Raw genomic sequence first — 19,224 nt, 5'->3', positions numbered from 1 at the left:
ACACAGGGCTCGAACTCATGAACCGTGAAATCATGACCTGAGCTGAAGTCAGACGCTCAACCCTGAGCCACGCAGGTGTCCCTATTCTCAGTTTTTAAGAGTCTCTTATGGTTTGCCTCCTTCCCTCTCTAACTTTTTTTTCCCCTTCCCCTCCCCCATGGTCTTCTGTTAAGTTTCTCAGGATCCACATAAGAGTGAAAACATATGGTATCTGTCTTTCTCTGTATGACTTATTTCACTTAGCATCACACTCGCCAGTTCCATCCACGTTGCTACAAAAGGCCATATTTCATTCTTTCTCATTGCCAAGTAGTATTCCATTGTATATATAAACCACAACTTCTTTATCCATTCATCAGTTGATGGACATTTAGGCTCTTTCCATAATTTGGCTCTTGTTGAAAGTGCTGCTATAAACATTGGGGTATAAGTTTAAATTTTAGGTAATCTCTACTCCCAATGTAAGGCTTGAACTCATGCCCCTGAGATCAAGAGTCACACGCTCCACTGACTGAGGCAGCCAGGTGCCCCCAAAACCCACCCAGTTTTAATATGCTAGCTTAGTAGGTTGTTTTAGTACGGCAAACCTTACACATCTGATTCACCCTGGTTCTGGAATGAGCATCTTACCCAATAAGATCAAGGAGACACGAGTCGTCGTCATCATCCATGACAACTACACAAAAGGAATAAGAGAACGCTGGTTAGAAAGCAGATTAAAGCCAGTCGTGCCAACGCAACACAAAAATACACTCTATACTTTCCTAAATAACTGTGTAATTCATGGAAGCTTTTTCTTTAACTGCTTGTTTTTAATGGGAGTTTTTTTTTAATTTTGTGGTTATTCAAGAGACTAAATATTCAATTTAAGTTGTTTTTATTGAACACAAATCCTTAACTTACAAGTCATAAAGGAATCTAGATAAATCAAAGATAGTTGGCGGCAATCCTTCCCACACAGATTCCCCAAAGGGACCGTAAACCAGGAACAGGAACTTCCTCAAAACATATCGTGCAAAAGGGGAGAAAATAGTATTTGTTTTAGAGAAAAATCTCATGCATCCAAGAGGTGTTTGAGTTTTATGACTGAGTATTTCCAAACACGGTGAGCAATGTGGATTTCTTGCCATAGTTTGGCTCTCTTTACAGAAACAGAAAAGCCGGTTCTCCCTACTTTTCTGAGACAGAGGAGACACCATAGCTCCAGGCTGGACTGCTACAGGCTTTGGCTTTGGCTTTGGCTTTGCCCCGGAGGTCCCAGGTTCCTCCCCCAGGAGCAGCAGCAGCACCGCCAACCCTTCAATTCCAAACAATCTACATCCCATCACTGGAATCTTTAAAGTGGAAAATCTCAACCCTCAATTCACCCCCGGCTCCCAGCCCCCAGCAAGCTCCCTCTCTCCCCAGCCACCGCCAGCATCAAGCTCAGCCAGCGCGGTGACTGTGCTCCGGGCTGAAGTGGTAACAACCGGACAAATTCCAAGAGCAGTTCTCCCCCTTTCTCGTCCCTCCCCCGAGATCCGGTAAACTTACACTAGTGATCCGACACCTGGCAACACTGCTTCGCACCCATTTCGAGCCATGCGTGGAATAATTTACATCACGGAATGCTGGGGCCAAGAGTTCTGGAGCAGTTGGAAAGGGCAGTTGTGAACGGCAGTTGGACGGAGGAATGAAATCCTGAAGAGATGCCCAGAAGAGGGACACGCCCGAAGAAGGCAGAAGGGATCATTTCTACTCAGTGTTTTTTCCTTGGTTAAAACTGCCATCTCCTCTCCAGCTCCCCCAGACCTCCCATCCTCTCAGTCACGAGGCCAGACAAGTATAAAACTGGCTCCTGCCACATGGAAGGAAACTTGCTCTCCCCAGGAAGGGTCTGGAAGGGGTAAGTATCCCCCAATGTGAGACCTTCCCGCGGGGGGGGGGGGGGGGGAGGATTTGTTCAGGTGCTGAATGGCCTGGGGGTGACGAGCAGGTGTCTGAGTGGAACTCTGGTAGAGAGGCGAGACGGTGGGTGACACAGGAGGAAGAAGAGGGGGAAGGCTGATCCAAGGGTAACATCCAGGCTAAAGTGTGAAAAGGGTGGCAGGCAAGGTGAAATGTGCTTTGAGGCCTCAGATGTGGAGTTACTTAGGAACATGCTAGCAAGACCAGACTTTTGAGAAGTGAAAATGCCACAGCTAGGAAAAGCAGGAAAACGATCATTAAATAGACACAGAGAAATCTGTGGGAAGGGCCTCCCTTAAATCCTGATATTTTATGTGGAAGAACTGCATCAGCCACAGCTCATTACTGGGCCATGAGCTCGTCTCCCAGACATCACAATCACGTGGAATAAATTAGGCAATTAGGACATATCATGAAGCCTATGAAGTGGATATGATTTATTATTATTTATAGTGTCCATAGTTTCTGGAACAAACTAACGAAAATGTAAGGGAAAAATAGCCTATACCACAACAACCTTTCCCAACTATCCCAGCTTCCCTCATGACTTCACACCTGTACACATTCCTCTAGCGGAAGAGACACCCAAAGGTTAACAAACTGAGAAAGGATGTCAGCGCCGGTCACTCTACCAAGGTGTCACTGCCACTGGGACTTTCAAGCACCGAGAACATCTGCTACCCCAAAGTTCAAAGTGACCAGCTACTCCTTGAGTGGCGTAAACAAGAGAACACTTACACAACTTTGGATGAAAGTAAAAGCCATTGTGCATCCTCCACTATCAAACTGAAGGGGCTGCTCCAACACTTGACAGAATGCTCCCTGGGGACATCTGTCCTAGTCAGTGGCATCCATCCAACCACACAAGCCTCTGTCGCTAGCCCCCTGTGGGTAGAACTCCACAAGCCTATTTTATAGTCAGGGGTACCCGGAGAATTCCACTTTTTAAAGGGCCATCCTCTTTTCTGACTCTAAAGAGTTTCAAATTAAAAGAGATGACTCTTATCGCTATGTCCCCAGCTCTGCACACTGCCAAAGCACAGTCATCCCACGTCTAACCCAGTAGTTCCTTTCCCCAGGAGGACACATGGTCCACCAAAGGCAATTTCCCAAAGGAGAGGTGTAGAAATTGACAATTCTAGTGTGGGAAGACAACCTGAGGATCAGAAACTAATGTCTCCAAGGTAAAGAGTTTAGTTTTCTTTGGAGAGGTAGGCTCCCCCTTTCCTGCTGGACTCTTGCTGAGGCTCTTTCCTCCGTAAAGTAACAACCCTGGAATCACTAGGTGAAATTTGGAACGCTCTGTGAAAGAGGAGTCCCCCTAGGTCAATGGTTAAAAACTACTTCTTGGCCCAACACACTTGAGGGAGACATACTCCCCTCAGTAACAGCAGCTGATGACAGGAGGATTTGTCACAGAGGGAAGGGGACTGTATTTCTTACAGAATCCTGACAGGCATCCCAACAGGTCAGAAATCACTGCCTCAGACACCTGATTACACTCTTTTTATGTTTTTAAGTTTATTTTTATTTAGTCATTTTGGGGGGGGGGGCGGAGAATGTGTGCATGCGTACAAACACGGGAGGGGCAGAGAGAAGGAGAGAGAGAATCCCAAGCAGGCTCTGCACGGTCAGCACAGAACCTGACCCGGGGCTCGAACTCACAGACCGTGAGGTTATCACCTGAGCTGAAATCAAGATTTGGCCACTTAACTGACTGAGCCACCCAGGTGCTCCGGATTACCACTCTTAAAAAAATTAAAGCTAGTATTAAAATTGTCCTTATCGGAGTCAACACTTTGAATAGTGGCTTTTAATCAAGAGGACACAGTATAAAAGTGACATTTTAAATCAATGGGGGAAAGGTGTTAGCTGTATGGAGGAAAGATCGGAGATCCATACTTTACATTTATACAAAAATAAATTCTAGATGGATCAAACAATTAAATAGGGGCAGAGAGGGGAGGAGAACCTTAAAGTACTAGAAGAATACATGGGAGAAATAGTTTTTTTGTAATCTTAGAGTAGGGAAAGTCTGTCACGAGATACAGAAGTATCAAAGAAAAGATTGACAAATTTGACATCAGATTTTAAAATTCTGCATGATAAAGGAAAAAAGTAAACAAAGTCAAAGACTAAAAAAACCCAAAAAAACATTAAGTGGAAAAAATACTTCCAGTTCATATCACAAAGGGCTTTTCTCCCTAATACACAAATACCTTCTATAAACACAACAACAACAGAAGAAAAACAGGGACACTTGGGTGGCTCAGTCAGTTGAGCATCCAACTCTTGATTTCGGTTCAGATCATGATCTCATGGTCGTGAGATTGAGCTCCGTGTCTGTCTCCTTACGGAACATGGAGCCTACTTAAGATTCTCTCTTCCCCTAAAAAAAACAAAACAAACAAAACAAAACAAAAAAACAGCTACCCTGCAGAAAATCAAACATATGAACCATCAGCTCACTAAAAAAGGAAAGTAGCCCCTAAACATATAAAAATAACCTCTCTTTGAACATGAGAAATATAAATTAAAATTTCAATGAGATACTACGACTTATCAGACTGGTAAAGATAAAAGTTTGGTAAAGGACCATGATGGTGAGGAAGTGGGGAAACAGCAACTTTTATGCTTTGCCAGTAGAGTGTAAACTCCATAACCTCTAGGGAGAATAATTTAGCAATAGCTTTCAAAATTTTAGGTGCACAAATTATTCTACTTGGCAAATATTTTCAGGTATTTGTCCTACAGGTATTTTTGCACATGTGTGTAAGAATATCCAGTGCAGCGTTCTTGGTTTTAGCAAAAGACTGCAAAGACCTAGATGTCACAGGTATGGGGTTTCTTTTTGGGATGATGAAAATGTTCTGGAATTAAATCACTGAACTGTACCACCCAGGTGCCCCTGCCTGGTACATTTTTATTGGATGCCAGACATTGTTAATTTTGTGTTATTGAGTGCTGGATAGTTTTGGATCCCTGCAGATATTTTTGAACTTTGTCTAGGACAAAATTAAGTTCTTATTAAATCATTTGATCGTCTTGAGGCTTGCTTTTAAGCTCTGTCAATCCTTAGGGCTAGTTTTGCCCTATCCTGAGGCAGTACCCTTCACTTGATGGCGTACCTTGTTGATGTCTCATGGATTGCAAGGATTTTCACGCTCTCACAGGTGGGAACACAAACCATTTTCTGCCCTGTGTGAGCTCTAAGCATTGTTTCCTCTGATCCTTTTGGGTGGTTCTCTCCCAGGACTTGGGTAGTTGTCCCTCAGCCCCCATGGACTGACCAGTCATCAGCTGAGGACTCAGGTGTTTTCTGTCTGGGTAGCACTCTCCTCTCGGGTACTGTGCCTTGTGTTTGAGCCACTTTCCCCTTCCAACCACATCAGCTCATCCCTGGAAGATGATCAGACTCCATCTGGGGTCCCCTTCCCTACGCTGTGGCCTGGCAACTCTCTCCAGACAGTAAGCTGGAACAATTACAAATAGGGCTCAGGGCTCACCTTATCCGTTTGCCATTTCTCAGGAGTTGCTCTCCATGCTGCCTGATTTCCCATGTCTCAAAACCACTGTTTCATATATTTTATCCTATTTTTAACTTTTTTTAATGCAGGAAAGTAAATTCAGTCCCAGTTTCTCCATCTCAGCCCTACAACGGCTATTTTTAAGGTTTTGAAAAAAAAATCACGTTAGGAGGTAACGACAGTTTATATGAATTCATTAGCACAAATTATAAGTCAGAGTATATTAAGGAGGGGGGAAGAGGAAACTAAATCAATCGTACAGTTTTATCCCATGCCTCCTTTTGTTTTCTACCCTGCAGAATAGCTTAGGGAAGGAGGAAAGCTGCTTCTTTAATCTGTATTTTTAATAAAATTGGTCACTATTCATTATTCATTTAGTAAACATTTAGCACCTACTATGTGCCAGGTACTGTATTAAGGCTAGGGATATCAAATGAGCATGACATAAAATGTAATAATAAATGTAAGCACACTTAAAGTTAATAAATGATGATTTATTAAATAAATTAAAAATAATAAATGTAAGCACACTTAACATTTTTGTAGGACTGTAAAAACAATGCTGAAAAGTGAATGACTATGTTTTAGCGAACAATTTTCCAATGAGTGTCATGATCAAAAAATTATGCCATAAAATAACCATTTACCCAGGGCAAGTAGCTGTTTATGTCAATTAAGATATAAAATATTCTTTTTTGGCACACCTGGGTGGCTCAGTCGGTTAAGTGGCCGACTTCAGCTCAGGTCATGATCTCATGGTCTGTGTGTTCAAGCCCTGCATCAGGCTCTGTGCTGACAGCTCAGTCTGAAGCCTGTTTCCAATTCTGTGTTTCCTTCTTTCTCTGCCCCTTGCCTGCTGCTCTCTGTCTCTCCCTCAAAAATAATAAACATTAAAAAATTTTATAAAGTATGCTTTTTTTTTTTTAGTGTTTCTTTAATTTTGACACACACACACACACACACACACACACACAGCGCAAGCAGGGAAGGGACAGAGAAAGGGAGATATAGAATCTGAAGCGGGTTCCAGGCTCTTAGCTGTCAGCACAGAGCCTGATGCAGGGCTTAAACCCACAAGCTGTGAGATCAGGACCTGAGCCAAAGTAGAACGCTTAACTGACTGAGCCAACCAGGCGCTCCCTCTCTTTTTTTTTTAAGCTTATTTATTTATTTTGAAAGAGAGAGAGAGAGAGAGCGCGAGCTAGTAGGGGAGATGCAGGCAGACAGGGAGAGAGAGAATCCCAAGCAGGCTTCACACTGTCAGCACAGAGCCAGACGTGGGACTCGATCCCACAGACTGGCAGGTCATGACCTGAGCCAAAAATCAAGAGTTGTATGCTTAACTGACAGGGGTGAGCCGCCCAGGCGCCCCTAAAGTATTCTCTTTGTACTCCTTTTACTATATGGTAATAGTTATGGGCTATTAAATTTTGTAATTGCAAGACAGTGTGAAACTTTCTGCCATGGTTTCCGATTTTCAGGCACCCACTTTCTTTTGGAAGGGAGACATTCAATAATTTATCACAATGCAATGTGAGAAGTGCTGAGAGTTTTGGCAGGGATTCTCAAGCTTCTTCAGGTGAAGCTCCGGGGCTTTTTTGTGAAATAATATGACATTTTACTAGAAAAGGAAACATGACTGTATTTTCACAATTATACTCGTTTGCAATACAAAGAAGCAATCAAACTCAACACAATGGGCTCTGAGTTTTTCAGTTATTATTCAACAAAGAACTTCCTTCATTTTGATGTCTTCTAGCAGCAATGAAGAGAAGACAGAAAAGACTAAGAAATATTATTAGTGGCACAAAAACAGACACATAGACCAATGGAATAGAATAGAAACCCCAGAACTAGACCCACAAACGTATGGCCAACTCATCTTTGACAAAGCAGGAAAGAACATCCAATGGAAAAAAGACAGTCTCTTTAACAAATGGTGCTGGGAGAACTGGACAGCAACATGCAGAAGGTTGAAACTAGACCACTTTCTCACACCATTCACAAAAATAAACTCAAAATGGATAAAGGACCTGAATGTGAGACAGGAAACCATCAAAACCTTAGAGGAGAAAGCAGGAAAAGACCTCTCTGACCTCAGCCGTAGCAATCTCTTACTCGACACATCCCCAAAGGCAAGGGAATTAAAAGCAAAAGTGAATTACTGGGACCTTATGAAGATAAAAAGCTTCTGCACAGCAAAGGAAACAACCAACAAAACTAAAAGGCAACCAACGGAATGGGAAAAGATATTTGCAAATGACATATCGGACAAAGGGCTAGTATCCAAAATCTATAAAGAGCTCACCAAACTCCACACCCGAAAAGCAAATAACCCAGTGAAGAAATGGGCAGAAAACATGAATAGACACTTCTCTAAAGAAGACATCCGGATGGCCAACAGGCACATGAAAAGATGTTCAGCGTCGCTCCTTATCAGGGAAATACAAATCAAAACCACACTCAGGTATCACCTCACACCAGTCAGAGTGGCCAAAATGAACAAATCAGGAGACTGTAGATGCTGGAGAGGATGTGGAGAAACGGGAACCCTCTTGCACTGTTGGTGGGAATGCAAATTGGTGCAGCCGCTCTGGAAAGCAGTGTGGAGGTTCCTCAGAAAATTAAAAATAGACCTACCCTATGACCCAGCAATAGCACTGCTAGGAATTTATCCAAGGGACACAGGAGTACTGAGACATAGGGGCACTTGTACCCCAATGTTCATAGCAGCACTCTCAACAATAGCCAAATTATGGAAAGAGCCTAAATGTCCATCAACTGATGAATGGATAAAGAAATTGTGGTTTATATACACAATGGAATACTACGTGGCAATGAGAAAAAATGAAATATGGCCTTTTGTAGCAACGTGGATGGAACTGGAGAGTGTGATGCTAAGTGAAATAAGCCATACAGAGAAAGACAGGTACCATATGGTTTCACTCTTATGTGGATCCTGAGAAACTTAACAGGAACCCATGGGGGAGGGGAAGGAAAAAAAAAAGAGGTTAGAGTGGGAGAGAGCCAAAGCATAAGAGACTGTTAAAAACTGAGAACAAACTGAGGGTTGATGGGGGGTGGGAGGGAGGAGAGGGTGGGTGATGGGTATTGAGGAGGGCACCTTTTGGGATGAGCACTGGGTGTTATATGGAAACCAATTTGACAATAAATTTCATATATAAAAAAAAAAAAATAAAAAAATAAAAATAAAAATAAAGGTAGAAAAAAAAAATAAAATCTGTTTCCTGATCTTAAAAAAAAAAAAAGATTATAGACCTATTCTATAATACTTATAACTTGTTTGTATGTGTATGTGTATTTAGTGCATTAAATTCACAAGGAATGTAAGAAAAGAAAATAAAGTTGATAAACTAGTAAAAAAAATATTATTAGAAGAACTTGGGGATTAAAAAATTCCTCCATCAGAAAAGATGACCATTAAGTAGGCAGTATTGGGCCCTGGTTCACCTCATGAAATGTAGAGTTTGAAGGCCTTAAAAAGCTGCTTTAATTCCTATTTAGAATGAGGCAGGATGGAAATAAACCTCATTTTTAAGAAATCCAGCCGGCTAAACAATGTGCCCTAAGGTGGGGGGAAAGAGTGGCCGACCTCAGGGGGTCAGGGTAAAGTCTGGCAAGGTTTACAGAGCAAGGGACATATCGGGGAGAACACTGAATTTGGAAGGCAAAGGGCTTGTTTTGGATACCTGACATTAACTAACTGTGTGATTACCGACAAGCTCCAATCTCTCAGGGCCCATTTGTCCACCCCTAAATGAAGTTAATAGCCACAGCTATGATTTTTAAACTTTGTTCCCTGGTGACCTAGGATTCTCCAAGGTGTCCAGGAGCTTTCTTGGAGGCCTAAATATTGGTGGTGGAGACACTCTGATGTTCCACTTCTCCCCCTTCAATCTTATTTAGCTAGGAGAAAACAAGTTTGAAAACCGTTTAACTTCTCCAACTCCTAAAATGCAGTGGTGTTTGTGCGTTGTGAAAGAATGACCATCGACAGTGGTCAATCTGAAAATGAAAACCCAAGGATCATGGGGAGCCTGGGTGGCTCAGTTGGTTAAGCGTCCGACTTCGGCTTAGGTCATGATCTCACGGTTCGTGAGTTTGAGCCCCACGTCGGGCTCTGTGCTGACAGCTCGGAGCCTGGAGCCTGCTTTGGATTCTGTGTCTCCCTCTCTCTCTGCCCCTCCCCTGCTCATGCTTGCACCCTCTCTCTCTCTCTCTGTCAAAAATAAACACTAAAAAAAAAAAAAAGAAAACCCAAGGATCCATAAAAATCAAGAATCATGATTATTTTAGCAACAGAATAGTGATATTGTTTGATAAACACATCAAACTTCTTTAAGATAAATTCCAACACAGTGATAATAACCTTAAGATTACTGACTATAAAATCATTAACCACACAAATCAGTGTTTCTCAAGCTAGTGTCTGAGAAAATAACCTTGGGTGATCTGAGATCTCAAGTGTGAGAAACATTAACAGATTCTAAAATTGTCCAGAAATAGGGGCGCCTGGGTGGCGCAGTCGGTTAAGCGTCCGACTTCAGCCAGGTCATGATCTCGCGGTCCGTGAGTTCGAGCCCCGCGTCGGGCTCTGGGCTGATGGCTCAGAGCCTGGAGCCTGTTTCCGATTCTGTGTCTCCCTCTCTCTCTGCCCCTCCCCCGTTCATGCTCTGTCTCTCTCTGTCCCAAAAATAAATAAACGTTGAAAAAAAAAATTAAAAAAAAAAATTGTGCTAACCGTGTTTGCTAGCAGCCTCTCAAAATTTCAAGATCCACTTAAGAATCCACAGACAGAAGACCTGTATACACATTGACTGATGCAGAGATGGTCCCAGGGAAAAGCTTTCCAGGCCTCTCTTTGTCATATTCTTTCAGTCTCAGCTGCCAATTTTGCACCAGGCTGGGGGCCCGGGTCCCAACAAAGGAGGTTATCAAAAGAGCATTGGCTGAGTCCCAAAAGTCTTTGCTGCATCTAGATTCAGAGCTGAGGTGGTTCAAGAGATACCAAACTCAGAAAATAACAAAGCCCTCCAGCGATGAGGGGTGCTCTGAACTCATACTGCATAGCTTGTAGGAGTATTAAGTTATGGCTCAATTACAGTGTACTAACACACTAGACTGACTTCAAACTTAAATGTTACTAATAGACTATCACCTAGAAATTAACAGCATAAGACAATATCATAGAGCTATCCTCAAAAGCAGGGATCTTGTCATATTCATCTTCATATTCCCAGCAAAGAGCACATAAACAGGTATAAGAAACACTAAATAAATATTCATTCAGGGTTTAAATATAGTGTAGCTGCATTTTATGCAAAGACTGTGTTCCCAAAGACCTCGCATGATTAAAAACGCATGTAATACTAGTCAAAAAATTTTTTTTAATCTTTATTTATTTTTGAGAGAGAGAGAGAGAGAGAGAGAAAGAGAGAGAGAGAGAAAGCGGGGGAGCAACAGAGAGAGGAGACACAGGGTCCAAAGCAGGCTCCAGGCTCTGAGCTGTCAGCACAGAGCCTGAAACAGGACTCGAACTCATGATCTGTGAGTTCATGACCTGAGCTGAAGTCGGACACTTAACTGACTGAGCCACCCAGGTGCCCCAGTAAGTAGTTTTAAATAAAAATAAAGGCAGACAGAGAGAGAGAATCCCAAGCAGGCTTCGCGATGTCCATATAGAGCTGGGTGAGGGGCTCGAACTCCTGAACTGTGAGATCATGACCTAAACTGAGATCGAGTCGGATGCTTCACTGACTGAGTCACCCAGGTGCCCCCAGAAGATCTAGTATTATTTGAATACCTCATTATTATTCTTCCACAATGGATCATACTTTTCTAGACTAACTGAGCAGCTCAAGCACCCCAACATAATTCTAGTTTAATTCTAACAAACTGACAAATTCCTAGAGAATACCAACATTGAAATTTTGTAATTCCTGGTGGGACTTACAGATATATTACATTCTGTTAAGATTTTTTAGATAGAATAATGAAATTGGGGTTATATTTTAAAAAATCATCCTTTAGAGATCCATATTGAAGCAGGTGTGAGTTCAATTACTATGATGTCTAGGATTTGCTTCAAAATAATATAGACTAAAGTTGGTTATTATTTTTTGTCATGTTTATTTATTTTTCAGAGAGAGAGAGAGAGAGAGAGAGAGAGAGCGAGAATGAGCAGGAGAGGAGCAGAGAGAGAGGGAGACACAGAAGCTGAAGCAGGCTCCAGGCTCTGAGCTGTCGGCGGACAGCCCGATGTGGGGCTCAAACCCATGGACCATGAGATCATGACCTGAGCTGAAGTCGGATGCTCAACTGACTGAGCCACCCAGGCGCCCCTAGAGTTGGTTACTGAAAACATTGGGGGGCGCCTAGGCGGCTCAGTTGGTTGTGTCCGACTCTTGATTTCGACTTTTGATGGTCTCACAGTTGATGGGTTCGAGCCCCATGTCAGACTCCATGCCGAAGGGGAGGAGCCTGCTTGGGATTCTTGCTCCCTCTCTCTGCCCTTCCCTCTCCCCTCAAAATAAACAAACATTAAAAAAAAAAAACCCATGGAGTCCTCGTACACTAAAACTAACATAACGCCATATGTTAACTACACTGGAATTAAAATTTTTAAAAGACATACGAAAAAAAACCTAAAAGGAAATATAGTACACCCAAAAAAAAAAGAAAAAAAAAAAAAGAAAAAAAATCAAACGTGGAATCCTGTTCCTCCAGCTCCCGCAGAGATTCACCAGGAATCGGGGGTTACTATGGAGTTTTCTCCTTGACCCTCTGAGGTTGGTCACTCTTTCCCTCATGTTGTAACACATACTCAGGCAAATTTCAGGCAACCTGGGGAACCTGTCCCCAACTACAGTCAGGTAGGACCTGCAAACAAGGGCCTCTGGTCAGCTCAGAGACACAAATTGAGGCTGCTTACTCTCCAAACTCGGAGAAAGGGTTCAGTTTTTTGGTAGTTTGACTGAAGGGAAATGCTGTAGGTGAAATCTTACTTGGGAGCGTATGACTTAAACCACTTTCAGTATCATTCCTTCCACTCCTTCCCATCAAATACAGGTAATTCCTGTATTTCTCCATACCCCTCTTTCCCGTATTTACTCATATTTACATTGGAATGTCAGCTCTATCAGGGCAGAGGTTTGCGTCTATTCACCAATGAACCTCAGCATCCAGAATAGCACCTGGCATACGTATTACAAAGCCTCAATAGACTTTTTCTTTCTTACCCCTGGCTTTATTGACATATAGTTGACAAATAAGACAGTATAGGTTTATGGTATACAGTGTGATGATTTGATACATGTGTATATTGTGAAATGATGACCACAATAAGGTTAGTTAATATCTCCATCACCTCACATACTTGCCAATTTTTTTGTGTGGTAAGAATATTTAAAATCTACTCTCAACAAATTTCAAGTATATAATACACTGCAATCATCATGCTATGCATGAGATCCCTCAAACTTATTCATCTTATTTTTTCTAAGTTTATTTATTTATTTTGAGAGAGAGAGAGAGAGAAGAATAGAGAGAGAATCCCAAGCAGGCTCCACACTATCAGCGCAGAGCCCAATGCGGAGCTCGAGCTCATGAACTGCGAGATCATGACCTGAGCCTAAATCAAGAGCTGGTTGCTCAACCAACTGAGCCATCCAGGCACTCCCTTCCCCCAACCCCCCTTTTTTAAAGAACTTATTCATCTTATAACAGGAAGTTTGTGCCCTTTGACCAACATCTCCCCATTTCCTAAACCCAGCCTCTGGCAACCAATCACTAACTGAGTATGCTTCTGCAAGTTCAACTTTTTTACATTCTACATATAAGTGAGATCATATAGTACTTGTCTATGTTTGTGTGACTTATTTCACTTAGTTTATGCTATGCTTTCAATGTTCATCCATGCTGTCACAAATGGCAGGGTGTCTTTCTTTCTTATGGTTGAACAATATTCCAGTGTAGGTATATGGGCATGTGTGTGTATAAAACAACTCTTTATCGATGTATCCATCGGCAGATACTTAGGTTGTTTCCATATCTTGGCTATTGCGAATAATGGCGCTGTGAACAGGGGGTGCAGATATCTCTTTGGGACAGTGATTTCATTTCCTTCAGCTATATATCTGAAAGTGGGATTCCTGGCTCATATGGTGGTTCTATTTTTAATTTTTTTAGTAACCTGCATACTGTTTTCCATATTGGCCGCACCAATTTACGTTTCCACCAACAGTGCACTAGGGTTCCATTTTGTCCACATCCTTGCTGACATCTCTTGTTTTTCTGCCATTCTAGCAGGTGTGAAGTGATATCTCCTTGTTGTTAGTGAACATTTTTCGAAATGAACCTATCATCCTTTCCAGTATGTTGGCCACAAGATGGCAAAAGCTCCAACAGGATCAGGCACCCCAGGCCCTTCTCCTTGAAACCTACTTTAGTTTTCCAAGAAAGTGTATTTTTTTGAAGACAAGGTTATTCCTATGGGAGAACAATCTAAAGTGGAAAATAATTCTACTTAAGCCTAGAATGCACAATGGGGCTAAAGTCATTTCCTGCTCTCCCCCTACATGCTATTCTAGCCAAACTGCCACTCTCCTGCCCCCAAACACAACGTGCACTCCCCCCACCCTTGTCCAGGTGATAATTTTCTTACCTGGAATGCTCTTCCTGGTAGCTTGAACCTCTGCGAATCCTTCTCTGACAACCTTAGGATTCTCTACCTAGAATTCTAAAAGCAACCACCATGTCTTTCGACACTGATCAGACATTACTCTCTGTGGTTATCCTCGCTACGCCTATCTTCTATTCTCAACTAAAGCACAGCCCAATTAAGTAAAATGAGTCTAGAGTGCTTTGAGAAGACTGATGAAGAGCAGCTAAGACACCCATCCCGAAGCTGAGCAACTTTTAGACTGCGTCGTGTTTTTTGGCGTCAGTGAACTGGAAACACTGGCTCATTACAGTAGATTCTAGCCGCTTTCTTTTTAAGCATAAATTTCCCCACAAAGGGAATTTTATTGAGGGCACTAGTTTACCTGCCTCTCAAAAGACCAACTGCAACCAAATGAAGGGTACATAACCTCAAGGTTTTATTGTCTTCATGATGTAGCAAAAAATAAGAAGCTTAGAACTGGATCCCTTGGCCCTTTCTCTTATCACCTCCCTGTTCAAAATGCTTGCATCTCTTCATAGCCAGCATTCTCTTAGATCTGGGTTGGGTTCAACACATCCAAGCCTCCGCACAATCTTCTTTTGTAGTTTGAGCCTTTTTCTGGAAAATCGGCTTAGTTTGCCCACTGTAGCCACTGTTTCCTGTCATAACGCCACTTTCCCTGGGCATAAAGAGGATCTTTGCCTTTCTTGTACTGGTTCATTTTGTGGGGTTGGTGCTCACCCCACTTCTTGCATAAAGTGTGGTGGGTTTTAGGAACGTTCACCATGGCTGCAAGAACGCTATTGGCACGGAAAGAAAAAGCTCTAGCCTCATTTTGAATCCCTGCCCACCCTACCCTCCATGTAATGAAGGGACCCTTGGTTCTTTGCCATCTTGACCATGTCCCCCAAACTATCACATCACTTTTTAAATTCTTTGGCTTTGCACTTATCTTTCTGAGAAGACAGACCTTCCTACCCACCTCCAAGTGGCCAACTGACAATGCCTGCCTATTTTTTAAGGCTTTGAGTAAAATTATACTATTTTTTTTAAACCCCCAAGCAAAATTAATTGTTTACTTATTTGTATCCCCAGAGCACATCTGACATGTTACTAGCATCTGACAGGTGTGTTGACAAAACTTTGTTTTTCTGGTCCCCTTGTTAATTTACAAGTTCCATGAAAGCTGGGGCAGTTTCTTTCCATCTTTGTATTATCTGAGTTTTGGACAATGCCTGATATAAACGTGCCTAGTAAATGTCTTTTACTTTATTGAATAACTTTACTAAGATTTTGGTCTAAAAAACTAACTTTTCAACGGGTGATGTCAGTTCCTTATTATTTAGTTGCCAAAAATATACAGCTAGGCTACCCATGAGCACTTTCTCGCATCACAAAGCACAGGATTTGGGATGCAGTGTGGAGCGTCCAATGCCCAGGATCTACTGGCTTATGCTGGGCCCTTACGTGTCTAGACAGCCATTCCTGCTGCGTAGAAAAAGTCATGAGAAGTCAACTGCCTCCCCATCTCTGCTCCAGATCAGATGACTCTATCTCTGAGGCATAAGGAAGTGTCATTTTTTAAGATTCATAGGACAAAAGGATTGTGTATCCTTCCATAAAAATCTATTTAGTATTAAATAAACTTCCCTAAAACAGGGATTTGTGTACTAAACATAAACAGAAAAATTCCTTGGAGTTCCCAAATCTTTAGCACAGTCATTTATCATATTAATAATAGTTGTGTTCCTTAAAAGACTCACAAGTAAAAGTCTAACTTGAAGAATTTCTGGCACAGCCTTGCATGGCTTTTGAGAGTACCAACACTAGACCTTACAGGGAAGAAAAACAACTCAATAATATGGGAAAAAAACAGATGCCCTGCCAAAAAATGTTGTTATAATTTACTATGTTTTAAAAGAGATTGAACATTTTAACGACTATGGAAAATAAATATACAGGAAATTATTGAGAAATGATACAAAGAAATGCTGCTAGGGGCGTCTGGGTGGCTCAGTCAGTTAAGCGTCCCACTTGTGATTTTGGCTCAGGTCATGATCTCATGGTTCGTGGGATCAAGCCTGGGTCGGGAATCTCTCTCTCCCTCTCTCTCTGTGTCTCCTCCCCACCCCTGCTCATGTGCATGCTCAATCTCTCAAAATAAACAAACATTAAAAAAAAAAAAAAAAGAAATGCTGCTAGCCTGATTGCTATTAAATATTAAGTAAAGTGAAATTGAAACTATCTTTATGATAAATCCCGATACTTCAGTATATAGAATAATACATATTAAAAAGATAAGTCAGTTCTCTTCAGTTATACTACTGTTTCAGTTAAAGAATTCTTGTATTTTACTTCCAAATAAAAGGCAAATTTCTGTTTTAATCATTGACTGCCACATTTATTACTTTCTTCCACTAAAAACAGTCATTTAGAGCCTTTAGCTCCAACAACAAGCTGACTTAGCAAAAGGAAGCAATGCCAACATTGAAACTAACCACCCAGAAAGATGAACGAGTATCAACCAAAAACACATTAGCAAAAATTTCAGGAACAGGCATTAAAAAGGAGAAGAGCCAAAGGTAAGTCTTACTTACATCCTCAGATTCTCTGTCTCTCTCTCTCTCTGCCCCTCCCCTGCTTGTGCACGCACTCTCTCTCTCCCTCTCTTTCTCAAGATAAATAAACTTAAAATTTTTTAAAGTTTTATTTATGTAAGTAATTTCTATGCCCAATGTGGGGCTCAAACTCATGACCCTGAGATCGAGTCGCATGCTCTTCCCACTGAGCCAGCCAGGCACCCATCTTTCAGAGAACAGCTTAATGAAATAAAAGTAAAAACCCTACCAATGTGACTTTTTATACTTTTAATAACAACGGGTATTACTGTGCAGTACCAGTCACAACAAATAGTAAAAAAGACTGCTTTTTGCATTCCAATCCTACAGTCAAGAATTCACTGAAATACAGCATGGTAATAATTAAGCTATTAAAGTAAAAAATGCTGAATCTTTTTCTGTATTTCCTCAAAATAATACGATGCCATTGTTATCCATTAGTGTAGTTTGTAGGTACTGTTGTCCCTATGTGTGGAACTGCTTTTAAAAGATACTTTGAAACGGTAGTAATTATAAGCAAAAAACATTTTTTATTAGCATTCTGGTTAAAGTTATTTTGCAAACTCTTGAGTCTCACTGCTCTCTCTCAATGAGTAACATTCAAAATATTTTGGTTTTATGGTATGTTCCAAGAAAAACAAGCCCTATAAAAACAGCTAACAATATTTAACAAACAAAATTCCATTTTACCAAGTCAATGATGTTAACCAAGGAAGAGATGTCCAGGGTGCCCTTTAGTAAAAGTAGATTCACAAGGACGACGTGTACACAAAATAAATTTTTTAAGGGGAAGAAAATGAGAGAAATTTTTTTAAACTTAAAAATGATTTAAGGGGCAACTGGCTGGCTCAGTCGGCAGAGCACGAGACTCTTGATCTCAGGGTTGTGAGTTCAAGTCCCATGCTGGGTGTGGAGCCTACTTAAAAAAAAAAAAAAAAACACCCAAAATGAACAAATATTTTTAAAGAAGGATTTAAGAAAGAATATGAAGAAATATACTGTATTGCTCCAAGCAAAATTTCAGTTTCTACAAAAACTTTTAGAGGCTGAATTAGGGGCGCGTTGGTGGCTCAGTCAGTTAAGGTGTCTGACTTCAGCTCAGGTCATGATCTCCTGGTTCCTTAGTTTGAGCCCCACATAGGGCTCTCTGTTGTCAGAGCAGATCCTGCTCTAGGATCCTCTGTCTCCCTCTCTCTCTGCCCTTCCCCCACTCACGCTCTCCCTCCCTCTCTCAAAAATAAACATTACGAAAATAATTTTTTTTTCAACGTTTATCTATTTTTGGGACAGAGAGAGACAGAGCATGAACGGGGGAGGGGCAGAGAGAGAGGGAGACACAGAATCGGAAACAGGCTCCAGGCCCTGAGCCATCAGCCCAGAGCCCGACGCGGGGCTCGAACTCCCGGACCGCGAGATCGTGACCTGGCTGAAGTCGGACGCTTAACCGACTGCGCCACCCAGGTGCCCCTACGAAAATAATTTTTTTAAGAAGCTAAATTAATCTCATTTTTCTACACTCCATTTAAAAGACATAAACTTCTATCTACTGTAAAGTCTTTTATAAACCTTAAGAAATGCCATGTGAAGGGAATTTGTATTTATTTCTATCAAAAGACTACAAGGAACAGAGTTTCAGTTGGAGAAGATGAGAAAGTTCTGGAGAAGGATGGTGGGGATGGCTGCACAACAGTGTGAATGTACTTAATGCCACAGAACTATACGTGAAATGGTTAAAATGGAAAATTTTATGTTATGAAAAAAATTTTTGAAATAAAAAATAACAATAAAAAATAAAGCATCCATGAATATTCTTACTAAAAAAAACAAGGCCATAACTAGTGGTCCATAACTAGTTGGAGATCTATCATCAAAAAATCTTTTTTTTTTAAAAAATGTTTGTTTATTTTTGAGAGAGAGACAGAGCATGAATGGGAGAGGGGCAGAGAGAGGAAGAGACAGAATCCAAAGCAGGCTCCAGGCTCCGAGCTGTCAGCACAGAGCCTGACATGGGGCTCGAACTCACGAACAGTGAGATCATGACCTGAGCCGAAGTCTGACACTTAAATCTCACTGAAGGGAGATGAAGGACCCAGGGCTCATCGGTTAAAATTAACCCTAGAAGCAGTGGTGTGAAAGAAGTTGAGGCACTTCACCCCACAACTACTGACAGGCACCAGATAGGGCTGTGGGAGGAAATCCCCCAAAGGAGGGAGGAGGTTTCTTGACCCTTTGTGGGCCTTTTGGCTGTCTGGTGAAGGCTATGGATCCCTTGCCAGAGTAATACTTCAAAGTTCATAATATATGTAGGACTTTAAAAAAAAATGCATTCATTTAAAAAATAAAAATAAAAAACACATTTATAAAAATATTTAAAAATTGTGATACAGTTATATATGTGATTCTTCATCACACATTCTTACAAGATTTAGTGGTGAGTCTAGTAACTCCT

At 41.5% G+C, this 19,224-nt stretch overlaps 1 protein-coding gene, 1 long non-coding RNA gene and 1 pseudogene across 6 annotated transcripts in view; 1 reads left to right on the top strand and 2 right to left on the bottom strand.

Annotated features, from left to right (window-relative positions):
- The window catches only part of BICRAL (BICRA like chromatin remodeling complex associated protein), a 67,868-nt gene that overhangs the window by 38,786 nt on the left and 9,858 nt on the right, over window positions 1-19,224 (bottom strand). The window contains exons 2-3 of one of the 4 annotated variants that reach the window (XM_040473530.1): window positions 15,659-15,668; window positions 631-677 (exon numbers count right to left, since the gene is read on the bottom strand). In XM_040473530.1, coding sequence (XP_040329464.1) covers window positions 631-671 — 41 coding nt within the window. In that variant the 5' untranslated portion in view covers window positions 672-677; window positions 15,659-15,668. Of the gene's footprint in view, window positions 1-630; window positions 678-1,533; window positions 1,648-6,178; window positions 6,203-15,658; window positions 15,669-19,224 lie in introns of those variants that run through there. The other 3 variants (XM_040473531.1, XM_040473529.1, XM_040473532.1) reach the window with 3 other exon arrangements.
- On the top strand, window positions 1,773-18,658 carry LOC121029465 (uncharacterized). Of its 2 annotated transcripts, none has more exons than XR_005789736.1 (3): window positions 1,773-1,885; window positions 16,585-16,739; window positions 18,390-18,658. It is a non-coding gene; the product is annotated as an uncharacterized LOC121029465 (long non-coding RNA). The 2 variants fall into 2 exon arrangements; XR_005789737.1 differs by lacking the exon at window positions 18,390-18,658 and adding an exon at window positions 18,066-18,113.
- LOC121029463 (60S ribosomal protein L36a-like) lies at window positions 14,490-16,183 on the bottom strand (annotated as a pseudogene).

This window comes from Herpailurus yagouaroundi, unplaced genomic scaffold, assembly GCF_014898765.1.
Source record: "Herpailurus yagouaroundi ecotype Mexico unplaced genomic scaffold, PumYag 139, whole genome shotgun sequence".
Lineage (NCBI taxonomy): Eukaryota > Metazoa > Chordata > Mammalia > Carnivora > Felidae > Herpailurus > Herpailurus yagouaroundi.
Note: the sequence above shows the minus strand (reverse complement) of the source record. Positions and strands in the feature narration are given on the sequence as shown.